This window comes from Aythya marila (assembly GCF_965140915.1).
Source record: "Aythya marila genome assembly, chromosome: 1".
Taxonomy (NCBI): Eukaryota; Metazoa; Chordata; class Aves; order Anseriformes; family Anatidae; genus Aythya; species Aythya marila.
In genome coordinates, this window is record NC_139042.1 from 132,439,848 (window position 1) to 132,452,256 (window position 12,409).

General features: G+C 39.6%; 1 protein-coding gene across 1 annotated transcript in view; it reads left to right on the forward strand.

The window, feature by feature from the left end:
- TSPO (translocator protein) overlaps nt 1–9,981 on the forward strand; it is an 11,258-nt gene extending 1,277 nt beyond the window's left edge. The window contains exons 2-4 of the mRNA XM_082751789.1: nt 5,129–5,329; nt 8,227–8,365; nt 9,255–9,981. Of these exons, the coding sequence (XP_082607915.1) occupies nt 5,142–5,329; nt 8,227–8,365; nt 9,255–9,428 (501 nt within the window). The 5' untranslated portion in view covers nt 5,129–5,141 and the 3' untranslated portion in view covers nt 9,429–9,981. The remainder of the gene's footprint in view (nt 1–5,128; nt 5,330–8,226; nt 8,366–9,254) is intronic.
- The last annotated feature ends 2,428 nt before the right edge of the window (nt 9,982–12,409 follow it).

The following is a 12,409-nucleotide window of genomic DNA, read 5'->3' on the forward strand; positions in this document are numbered from 1 at the left end:
CCACTGCAGTATTGTTTCCTTTTTGGTTTGCCAGAAAGGGCACAGACTGCTTGCAAAGCACCTGATGCTTACCAGTGTTAGTGGATCATGAACATCTGCTGCTATTAAAGAAAGCATCCCTTAGATGTGGCACTTCTGCGTCATTTTACTGTGTTTAAGGAATTCATGGCAAGCTGGCCCAGGCATCACTTAAACAAGAACTGTCCAAGGGAAGCTAAATTGTTTTACAGCATATACACACAAATGACAGTTTCAAAGTGGGTAGATGAACAAGAAGAATCTGCAGCAGGAGGTTAGGTAGCTAGCTGTTTGAAAGGAAAGTAGTGTTTGTCTTTCAAATACAATGCGTGCAGAGGATATTATACAAGTTTACAGAGGTAAAATCAGAAGACATTGAGCAGTATGCAGCAAATTATCACCTGGGAAGATGGTATTCTAGCATAAGTTTCTGTTCACAGCATGTGGATCTGATCACTTCAGTAAATCCTAAATTTGCCACCCCAGAAGAAGTGTAACCTGGGTGGTAAGACTTGTTTTGTCTCTAAACCTGATACCTATATTACTCACATTGTATCCTTAAATAAATACAATCAGTTTTTAAATTTATAAATACATATTATAAACATACACTTGTTAGGCATTTATATTGTATTTATATTCTGTAATATTGATTGTAGAAGTCCCTTATTTCTGAAAAACATACCTGACATTGTTCTAGCTATTACTTAAGATCAACAAAGATAAGACTGCTTTTTCTGTGGTAGCCATGTTCTGCATCATAGACTATGACAACAGTTTACTTTTAGTGTCACAATTTCCCAGGAATTAAAGCTACAACAGATCTCAAAGGTTTATCATAAATTAAATGTGCACCCTTTAATTCTTCAGATAGCTATGTAAGGAAAAGCTTTACTCCACTTAAGACATGCATGCTGCCTTTCAGTCCTGGGTAGGAACATATCTGCCCTCAAAATGAGACACTACAGAGGATGGGAGGGTGAGTATACATCTTGGGGGATCCCCTGCCCCTTCTCCCCCCATACTTTTGCAGCTTTGTCAGTCTACCTCAAAACACCCAGGACCAGAAACTCCAGAGCTGCACTGGGGATTTAGCCTTGCTGAGAATTTTCTTCAGTGTTTTTAATGCAATAGGTGTGATCTAAACCCTGTGTGATTGGGTAGCCAGCATTAAGTTGTACAAGAAGGGGATTAGTCAAAAGTTTGTCCCTTTTCCAGATAAAAGAGAGGAGGACACACAAAGCTTCGGTTTTACTTTCTGCATGTTAACACTAACACAGGGAAACAACCTGCAAAAAGATAGCAGCTCATTAGGCAGCAAGCTGCAATATATTTTTTTCCCTTCTCCTTCATTTTACCTGGTACTTTACTTAACTGGAATTATGTTTTGGCAAGTCAGCTGTTTTGAATATCTAGAAAAAATATTTTAACATTTGTAAAACAAACTGTCCTGCTGCAGTCAGACTAGGGCTAAATGGAAAATGGGTGGGATTATGAAGAAAATGTTGGAGGGCAGAAATAAGGGGCAGAAACAGAAATAAGCAAGCTAAGTGTGTGGGGTGCGTGAAGATTTCCAGTGCTGGTCACACTGCAGTTACCAATCACAGACACCCAGGTTTCTTTAGTATGAAAATCAGGGTGCAAGAGTATTGTGCAACCTGATCTCACCCTGATGTGGGGTTGGAATATCGCTGGGAAAATAAGCTATTCTAGTTGTAACAATAATATAGTATTATTAACTAAAACCAAAACAAAACTTAGTTGCCTCATCATAGTTGATTGTAAAAACTGAGAAGGTTTTCAGTCCTAAATCTATAAGCATCAGGCTTAATTCCAATGAAGCTGAATAGAACACTACATTAAAAGGAAGTCATGGTTGGCAATCCTTTACAAACTCTTTGACTACATTATTTTCACAAATTTCCTGGGCATTCCATAAAGGTGGCACAGATCTCATGCTGCATAGCTACCTGCACAAACGCTACAGCACTGACTGAGCGGCAGCGTAGACCCAGGCTAGGGCTGCCAGACTGCATGTGATAAAAGGTCAAAACAGAAACTTTATTTGCACAAGCTTTTCTGAGATGAGATTGTGTCACTCAGGACCCTTCACCTTTTCCATTTTCCTCCTCTCTTTGTCACCCAACATTGGGATTTCATACACAGCACCTTTCCTTGTGTGCGTCTTTCATTGCTTAATGATCTTTTGCCATTTCAGTTGTTTTGCTTGTCTGTTAAGGTTCATCCATTGAGTCTCCACTGTGTCCCTTCCTTTTACTTCCTCTCACTAAAGACCTGCCGCAAGTAGCCAGAGAAAGATGGACACAGCTTCTTCCAAAGTGAAGAAGCTGAACAGGTGTGGCTCCCCTATTGCTTTTTATTGGAAATTGATACTAGTATTTAATTTCTGGGGAATTAAAGACAGAACTCCCACTGCTGCTGGACAGCTGTAGTCTACTGGACTGATCCTGTAACTGTGCTGCACGGCTTTGTTCTTCTTTCTGCTAGGTACTATGCAGGAGAGAGCATTTTGCAATGCTTGGGAAGTCCTGAGAAATGCTACTGGAAAACATCCCATAAAAATGAGCAGTAACAGTAGTCAAAATAATAGGACACCAATATTGAATTCAAATCAGTATGTTTTATTTCTTCACTTTTGTCTGTTCCCCTTTCCTGTTCATGCACAGCTTGATTTTTCCCTTTCTCTGCTTTGTGCCTTCACCACTTGTTTGCCTACCTGATTTTCTTCCTTATGTCACTTAAGAATTATTTTAGCATTCTTCCTCTGACATGTACAGGGACAGACTTGCAGCTGCATCATTTATTTACTGACTGCAGCAGAGAATTGTTTTTCCAATTTAATAGCATTTAGCACTTTTGGCTGGCAGAGCACTTTCAGACTTATTTCCTTGGGGAGAAGCTGACAGAAGGAACGACACCTGACAAAGTCCAGTTGCCTAATACCTGCAAGAAACTGCCCTGATATTTTTATGTCTAAATAAAGCATAAAACCCTTGGGGTCCTTGCTTATCACTTAAAAAAAATAAAATAAAATGCTAGCATTTCATAGCTGTGCTGGAGATGCACCCATGACCAGTGCTGTACCATGTGTGTACAGAATTAATGCCTGCTGTTCTCTTCAAGGTAAAAGTAACAGAATAAAAATTGATGAGATCTGAGCAGCTTTCTACTTGTAACTTAAACTTTGTGAATTACTATCGGAAGGCAACCAGAGGGAACCGTTGTGTTTGGAGCTCTTGTTCACATTATACCTCGTTGCTCCTGCACAAAGCAATTCGCTCATATCCCAAAGGCAGAGCCTTTGATGCTGTCAGTCTTGGCAACAAGTAGCACGCTCTACAGCTCCTGCAGGAAAGTAACCATACAGATCTACGTGTGATAGAATGCATTAATTCCTTTGCTCCACTTAAGGCGCTTCCAGTAAAACAGCAGGAAGAATACTCAAGGCAGGAAGTACAGCAGCAATGACTGCAGCAATGAGCTATGCAGAGCTTTTCCTCCCTTCCTTGCTGTCCATCCTCCACCCAAGACCTAACTGATGCAGTTCCAGCAGGCTAGCACATCGTTCTCCCTCTTCCATTCCCTCCAGTCTTAGTTCTGTATTTTTCTCTACAGTTTGTCTTTCACCACTTCATGCTTTTCTGTTTTTGACAGTCTTACTGCTTTGGCTGCTGTCTTTTTTCATGCGCTCCCACTCACTGCCCTCCTACACTCTCCCCTGAGGCATCCTCAGAGCACAGCAGCCTACATGCCCTTTCTTGTTTACTGCTTACAAACTTTCCAATCCTGTATGCTTTACCAGTCCCACTGTTCTGCCTTCAAAAATTGTTTGCTCCTATCACCAGAAATTTTCTCGATCCTTCTCAGCCTGGCCTGTGGTCCCACCTACTGAAGTGTCCTCTGAAATGCTGGTGGCTCTAACGCTTTCTGTCCCAGGGTTTCCAGAGCTGCCCTTTCCCCATTTCTTCCCTACCTTCTTGCCATCTTAGGATCCCTTCCTGCCATCTGTCCCTGCTGCCTAACAGATTAACAGAAATTGGGTGTATTTGACCACTGTACATTTGAAAAATGATACACTTTGGTTCTGCCCTTTTTATAATCCTCTCATCTATTTGCATTTCAACTAGCTAAACACAGATCTTTTGTAGCAACTGACTTCTTGCCAGACAACTTGTGATGAAGCTTTTCCCTGCCTACTTCCTTACTCTTTTTATTGCTGCCTGTACTCCAACTAAAGCAGCTCAGCCTGCCAGAACAAGGCGTTGCTTCGTCTTACTTCTGTAGGCAAATTTAATCCAGTATACTTTATGGGCTTTAGCAGCTGAGATGGCTGCAACTGATTGCCTGTATTTTGAAGAAGCCCCATTTAGCCACCAAGATCTCCATCCTTGTTCATCAAAACATCATTTAAGTGCTTGTTTTCTCCTTGCCCTCCCTAGCACATGTTTTCTGAGCAGCTTCTCAACTGTCTGCTACTTATCACACCCATCTTACTAGCCCCTGAACATCCTTAGCACCCTTAGAGGCTAAAAATATAACACAGTGTATAAAATTATTTTGCTTGAGCACAGGCAAGCACACTCTTTATCCACTTCATCACTTTTGATTACACCATTTCTGTAAGTGAATGAACTTTGTGGTGAATACAGAAATAAAAGTTTCTTTGGGCAGTCTTTTTTCCAAGTGCACTTAATATAATATCAAACTGCATTATTCCTCTGGCATAATTATTCTCACCCATGAATGACTATGTAGGTAAAATTCAGCAGTCTTACATTCAGCAGTCTTACTGCGTGAAATTAAGGGGGAAGCAAAGGCTCAAAAAACCTCAACCAACCAAAAAAAAACAAACCACCACCAAAACCCACCAAAATGTGAATGATAGGTTCCCATATGCAGGTGAGTATTGTCCAGTGAAACTGATAAAGGATATATTTATTTCAGCTGCACTCTTTCTGAGTGCCAAGGCAAGGCTGTGGATCAGATCCTACATGTGTATATTTTTAAAATCTACTTTAAAAAAATGGAATAGTTTCATAGTTTCATTTTAAGGTTGCTCTACTAATCAACTTGTTTGGGTTTGTTTCAGATTTACTGTCTCAATGGAAGTGGTACCAGCCTGGGCCCCAGCAGTGGGCTTCGCACTCTTGCCCCATGCAGGAGGATTTTTAGGAAGCACAATAACCAAAAAGGAAATCTTGGTGTGGTATGAATCTCTGCAGAAGCCATCTTGGTGTCCACCTAACTGGGCGTTTGCTCCTGTTTGGGGAACTCTCTATACATCTATGGGGTATGTTTTTCACATTGTATCAACACACTTATCTGATCTTCAAGTTATTTATTTTATAATACTAGACCATAAAACTATTACTGTATTCCTGTAGCTGTACGTTTGTAAGGAACTGTGTCAAGCTGCCTGTGTAACAGGTAAGAACATGTTTGGGGAGTTGTGTGCGGGTTTGATAGGACATTTTGTACACAGAAGTATCCACTTCAAAGCAGGAGTTTGAAAACCTGTCATTAATTTGCTTTCATTATTCATTCTGAGGGGAAGACCTGGCAAGCTGGCAGCAATGGAGTGAGGAAGCTCTGGGATTTCTTATAAGCATGTCCTACAGTAGCTTTAAGAAAATGAAAAAAAAAAAGAGATAGAACTGTTCTAACAGAGCTCAATTAAAAGAAAACAAAATCAAAAATAACATACATGTCCTTTCAAATTAAATTGGCAGGCTGTTAAACTATAGATGTCTGAAACCCTCTGCTGCCTCCTTATTTAACTAGTTTAAAATACTTGACAGCACAGCAATTACTGTCAAATGAACAGGAAAGCATGAGGCCAAATACCATTCCCACAGGTACTGTAAATGTTTAATACTACTGTATTTTGGCAGCTGTTACTTTTAATAAGATGTAGCAAAAATATTTATAGAAGTAGATTGTCTCAGGAGATCATTTGGGCAGCTTTGTTACTTCTCACAGACTGCTTCAGAAGCTGTCCACCCAACAAAGCATGGTTTTATGTTAAGTCTGCTCAGGAGCTTCGGCAGAGGCTGGTGCAGCCAGCAAACACTAAGTGATGCCTTATGTTCCTTCTGCACTTGTTCATTAAGAACTAGCCACAATCCAAGACAACATCTTTTTTTTTTTTTTTTCCTAGCTATCAAATATGCATAGTTTTTAAACCCATAGTATTAATTTTTAGGCTACATTCTGTACCTGGATGTTAAATTGGCTCTCTTACAGAGTGTCTTTTTTAATAGCTCTTTTCTTTTGTATATTCAGAGAGTTAATATTTGAATTGGAGCATTACTGTCATGGGGATAAAAAAGAAACAAGAAAAAAAAAATCACTTTCCCATGAAGGGCCTTCTTCAAGTTGACTGCACAGTTCATAAGCCTGTTTCCTGATTTCTCATCACTAAATCTGGACACTAAATTAAATCTTTTAAAAATCCTGATTGTGACAGTTTATCAGCTTACTTTGGAAATACCAGAAGCAGATTGAAGAACTTGGTTATGTACTATATATACATCTAACTCAGTGAAAAGGCATATTTATTGTCAGGCATTTTTTTTCCATAATCTGTCCTGCACACACATTCCTTGGAACAATCAAGACTCCTAGTTCCTTTAGTTATTTCTTGCTTTTAATACATTCAACAGATTCTAACAAAAAGCAAGGTTTAATAAGCTTCCATGCTTTTCTCTGATGTTTAATTCCCAAATAAATTTGTGCATGACGAGCTTTGCCTTTAGTGAAAGTTAGATGTATCAACAACTCTGAATCCACACTGTAGCTGTGTTAAGTCACTTAGAAACTGACTTCAGTCCTGATGCCTTTTACAAAGAGAAACCATTAAGTTGCTCATCCTTCTCTCCCAAAAAGAATATATGTTTTAAATATTCTCTGTAGTCAAACTGCCAGGATACCAGAGTTGCATTGTCTACTTATTGTGAAAGAAGTGGTCAAGAAGCAAGCTTTGGTCACCAACTTGGTCAGACCCAAAATATCCGTATTATTGAACACTCCTACAAGTGTTTGTCTGCTCCTTAAGGAAATAATGCTTAAGAGTTGGTATCCATCTTTGCTCCATTACCAGTAGAAATACATATGAGCCCCCGCTGTCCAGTGAAGTGCACAGTCCAGTTCACATGCCTACTGGACTCCTACCAAGATGGACTCTGTATTCAGTTTTTAATTCTGAAACAAGAGTATAATTTGAGGTGTTGGCATTTTGTCCATGGGACTCTTGTCTCTTGGAATGGTTCTGCAGTCATGTGTATTGAAAGGTCTAATGAAAAAGTCAAACAAGCAAAAGAAGAGTCTTGGATGATGAGTACTCATTTTAATAATCTGTCATGCCTTCCATGCAAAACTAAATCTTACATTGGCCAGTCTCACAAATCCCAAGAATTCTTGTCTTTAGCAGTTTATGCTGTGGGATCTTTCCAGTGAATTGCTTTTCAGTAGCATTAAGATGGCTTGTTCAAAATCTTGAGAACATTTTGGGAAGATCTTTCAATAGATGGGATCCCACAGAGAAGGAGGGAGCTAGATGCTCCTTGCAGTTCTTTCAACAGAAGTCCTAAAAATCTTTGTTCTTCCTATCTTTGTACCTCCCTGCCCCTCACCATCCCTTCTGAAACATGACTGTAGGGTTCATTCTTTGCTCAAACACCATCCACCACCCATGCTTCTGTTACTCATTTTGTCCATTCCCACCTCAATTCCTACTTCTCCTATATTCATCTATTTAAAAAGCTTTCTTTTAAACTACAATATTTTTAAAACATTATCTCCCAGTATTGATTTTTTTTTTCCTATTCAGAGACTTACCTTTTATCTTTGAGTCTTAAGATTTGCTGTGTTGAAATGGAAGCATTCTCTTTTAAGACTTAAATGCAGTAGGTCATCTGCTCCTCCATACCTAGAAATAAGAACTCTGGCAGAACAGGGGAATTTTTCCTCCCTCCATCTTGCTGTCTGTAACAGATGATCAAACCTGCGCAGTCATTGATTCTGTCAAGTAGTGCCTGGGTATCTACTTTTCCAAATTAATTTAGTTTCTGACACTGAAGCAATTTGATTTGATTAAGAATACGTGGTTGCTTTCTAACCTGTGTATTGAATTACCCCTTACATTTGCCTTTTTTTTTTTTTTTTTTTTTTTTTTTTTTTTTTTTTTAGATATGGCTCTTACCTGGTATGGAAGGAATTGGGAGGCTTCAATGAAAAGTCAGTGGTTCCTCTGGGCCTGTATGCAGGGCAGCTGGCATTAAACTGGGCATGGACTCCAATATTTTTTGGAACTCACAAAATGGGATGGGTAAGTGGATAACAAAGTCTCCTCAGTATACAATTCTGCAGTCACTTGTAATGTGTTAAAACACAAGTTTTGAGTTATAATTTTTTCTCCCTGAAACTGAACATGATTTGTATAATCAGTATAGAATGCAGCTTGCAGAAGTTTTTCTTTATGCATGCTAACAGCCACCTGTGAGAATTATGTATCTACAGCACCCATGAATGTTTAGATTTCACGTAGTTCTTTCTGCCACCCTTTGATAAGAGCTTTCTGTGACTTGAAAATGTAAACATTTATGCCTTAGTAAAATTCCTAGCTATCTCTTTGGCAAACAGCAGTGATAAGAAGCTTATCATTACTCATGTAATCAGCATCCATTTTAGATCAGACTAATTTTCTGCAGTCTGAAGAAGAACAGCTTGCCTCAAAAATAATTAGTATAATTAGTAGTTTTTATTATTTGCCTGGTTTCCTAAATAAACAAGCAACATTATAGTAGCAGAACATTTTGCAAGCCATTGTTAATTTGATTTTATGGCATCTCTTTTGGGAAGCATTTATAACAGAAAAGCATTCGGTGAGCTTACTTGCTCTAAGTCACACTGAGTTTCTATTCAATGTAGCACTTCCTGCTACCAAAAAAGAAAAATAAGGAAAAAAATAAGGTATATATAGGTGAGAAAGATTTTTATCTGCTCCCAGCTGCTGTGCCCTTTCTTCTGACTGTTATGAGTCAGTTTACCTCATAACTCAGAAGAAATATTTTTCACTAGCTAGTTTCTGAGAAGAAGTAAACCACAGAAACATACACCAAGTGTCAGAGCTAACTGGGAAGAGCCAGACAAATATCTTGACTAACTAGTCAAGAAAATGCAAAAGTAAAACACTAACCACCATCCTGGTGTTTCAGGGGCTGGTGACTCTGCTGCTCACAACTGGTACTGCAACAGCTACAACTGCTTCCTGGTATAACATCAGCAAAACAGCAGCTTATTTGATGGTTCCTTATTTAGCTTGGCTAACCATGGCTTCTGCACTCAATTACCGTATCTGGAAAGACAATTGTGACAAGAACTCTGAATAAACAGCTTTTCGCCAAAAATATTTTTTCCTTAAGAATTTTCTAAAGAAAATTATGACTTTTTTTTTAGCTAAACTACTTATACCATTACTATTTGTTAATTACAGTTTGATAACAGCAGTCTTTGTTTGAAACAAATGTGTCTAACTGGGTAAGTCACACAGGAGTTTTATGGTAAATTAAATGATAGTGCTGATTGAAAGGTAATACGATATTGAAAACTAGTACATTTTATAAGACAACAGCATTTTAACTGTTAGCAGAAATAAGCACAAATTGCAACCTCACTACATTCAGATGAAGAAATCCAGCTGTATATAAATACAGCTTCTAGAAAGCTGTTCCAAACAGTTGCAGCCATGACTGTGGCCTGAGTCTTTCATGTGTACCACTATAGGGTGTTGTGAAGTGTCTTGCTACAGCCACCAGATATTTGTCCTGTAATCATTGTACTCTGCAAGTATTTGAGACCAAGTCTTTTTCACAATTTGTGCCTTGACGCTTTGGAGCATTGTACAGTCTAGGTGTCAGCTAAATGTATTAAACTACATGTAAACTTACTTTGTTCCTCTGTTTTTATTGTTTCTGAACAAAAAAATAAATAAATACTGAAGGCAACAGGATGCTGTAGCCCCAAAGATGGCCCCTTCCTTTCTTCCAAACATTGTAATGGACAAACAAAAACAGCTAATTCAAAGCCCCTGAATTTGAAACCAAGAGCACTCAAATATTTAGCAGCTCTCTGCACACACTTCTGGCATCACCAGCAGCACTGGCCAAAAAGCACCAACGTACTCCATGGAGGCTCCTCAGTGTGCAGCCAGTTCACCATTAGACCTTCAAGGTGGAATGGGCAGCCAGGTCACAAGTGGATTTGCTGCTCTTTAAGGTGCTACACATACAAGCACTGAAGCTACTACTACTTGCAGACTCTCATTTTAGCTTCTTGGAAATGCAAACAAGGGTTTCTCTTCTTCAAGGTTATGGTAGCTGACATGGTAAGATCTGGAATGCTTAGTTCAACTAGTTGCTTCCTACAAGGCGAAGAATCTTTTATCTAAAGCAGAACAGAGTATTTTTGCCCACAGAATATGGCCCAACTGCATAAATCGCACTAGGTTTCCTAGTTCATTCTTTCAGTTTGGTAAGCATGCTGTTACTTTCCCCTTTGTACTGAGGGAAACCTTCCCCTCCACTCCAGATCCACAGTTACTTTGTTACTTGTTCTCAAGTACTTTGAATGCAGAGAGTGCCTTTTGCTTTTCTACAAGTCACAAATACATCTGCTGAGCAGCACTGTATATCTGTCGTGTTAAGGGGTGTAGCTGATTAACCGTTACGGGCCCGGTCGGATTCAGGGTACTGAACCAGTCGGACATTCACCAAAAACGCATTAACCGTCTGGGGGTCTGGTTGGGTTCAGAACACTGAACTATAACGGATAACCACCCTTACCCTAGCTGCACTTAATGAGAGCTATCACAATGCAATCAAGTATGGTTTATTACAGCAACAGATAATCAGGTTCTTTTGGATTACCAGTCATAGTGACTGTCTGCAAAAGCAAGCTAGCATGCATGAAATACACAGGTGTTACAGATGTTACAGGTGCACGGCCTAGAAATAAACACGTTAAAAAGATCAAAGACTCTAGAGAGATTTATAAGCAAGTATTCAGATCTCACCCAAAGGCATCCCAATGGGGGGGGGGGGGGGGAAGAGAGGCTCAGCCCATCGACTGATCCCAGGAGGCAGGAGGTCCTAAGGATGTTGTATTTCCTCAGGATGCTATCTCCCCTGACGATGGTATCTTCCCTAACATCCCCTCTCTCTTGGGCCAATTTATATTATTTTCTATCTTTTAGGTGGAGCTTGAGTGGCTCTGGTCAAGCATATCTTAGTTATGATTGGTGTAAAGTTTTCCCGTCTCCGTTTAAAGTAATAGGCTCCGAGAAATTCAGGGCGCATGCTCAGTGAGGGGTGGTCACACCTTGGAGGTGGGTAGCTTTTGGGACGGAGGTGTGTTTTGGTATTATAATGATATTATAATGAGCAAAAAATACACTAGGGTACAGCATTTGTCAAAACATGACAGGTCTTTGGCTCAGGGTGGCAAAAAGTGCAGCTTTGTGCACAAAAACAATCGAGTCCTCACCTGATTACAGAGCCTAGCCGTGGTGTCTGCACTCCACTCTACGCTCCATGCTGTTCCTTAGGGCTAGCACACCAAGTTTCCCCAGCGTGATAGCATCAAAGGCTGGGAGTCTAGGGAACGCTCAGGTAATGCAGTTATGCCCTACCCTGAAAGCCTCTTCAATGCTGTACCTTTTCCTTAAAAATGTGAATGTTAGTTTTATTTTCCTAGTTACTTCAGGCAATTATACCACAATGTCCCCTTAGATCCAGTCTCAAGCACCTGTTTCTATATTCTGTACCACAGCCAAACTATCATATGCATTGAAAGTAGTCACACTATCTATGATAAAGAAACAGAAATGTGATTAAGCACTCCACATCACCTTTGAGGAGTTCAAAGAAGTTCTGACTGGTGAACTGCAGACTCTGATATGGCTGTCAGCACCAACTGTGTCTGACTGATGTAGCTCTTCTTTCTGCCCCACCTATGAAGTGACAATCTTTGCAAGACAGATGGATTATTTCTCTAGTCTATGTTCCAGTCAGTAAAAAAAGAATAGCTTTCTGAAGAAGAGCACCCTGATATAGCCTAAGAAATCTTTCCCTTCCTCATCACAAGGGATAACACATTTGATAGCAAAACTTCATTAAGGTTTCAAACACTTCCACAATTTTGTAATTGTACTTTGTGCTCAGATTCCAATAGCTGCAACTAGCTATGAAGATACTACCCACATAACTTATACTTCATGGTGGACAGAACACCTTTTGCAACTTGTCCATACATAAAGTAACATAATACAGCCTAAAATTGCAAATTTCAGCTAGTTACCCTGATCTGAAGGGGG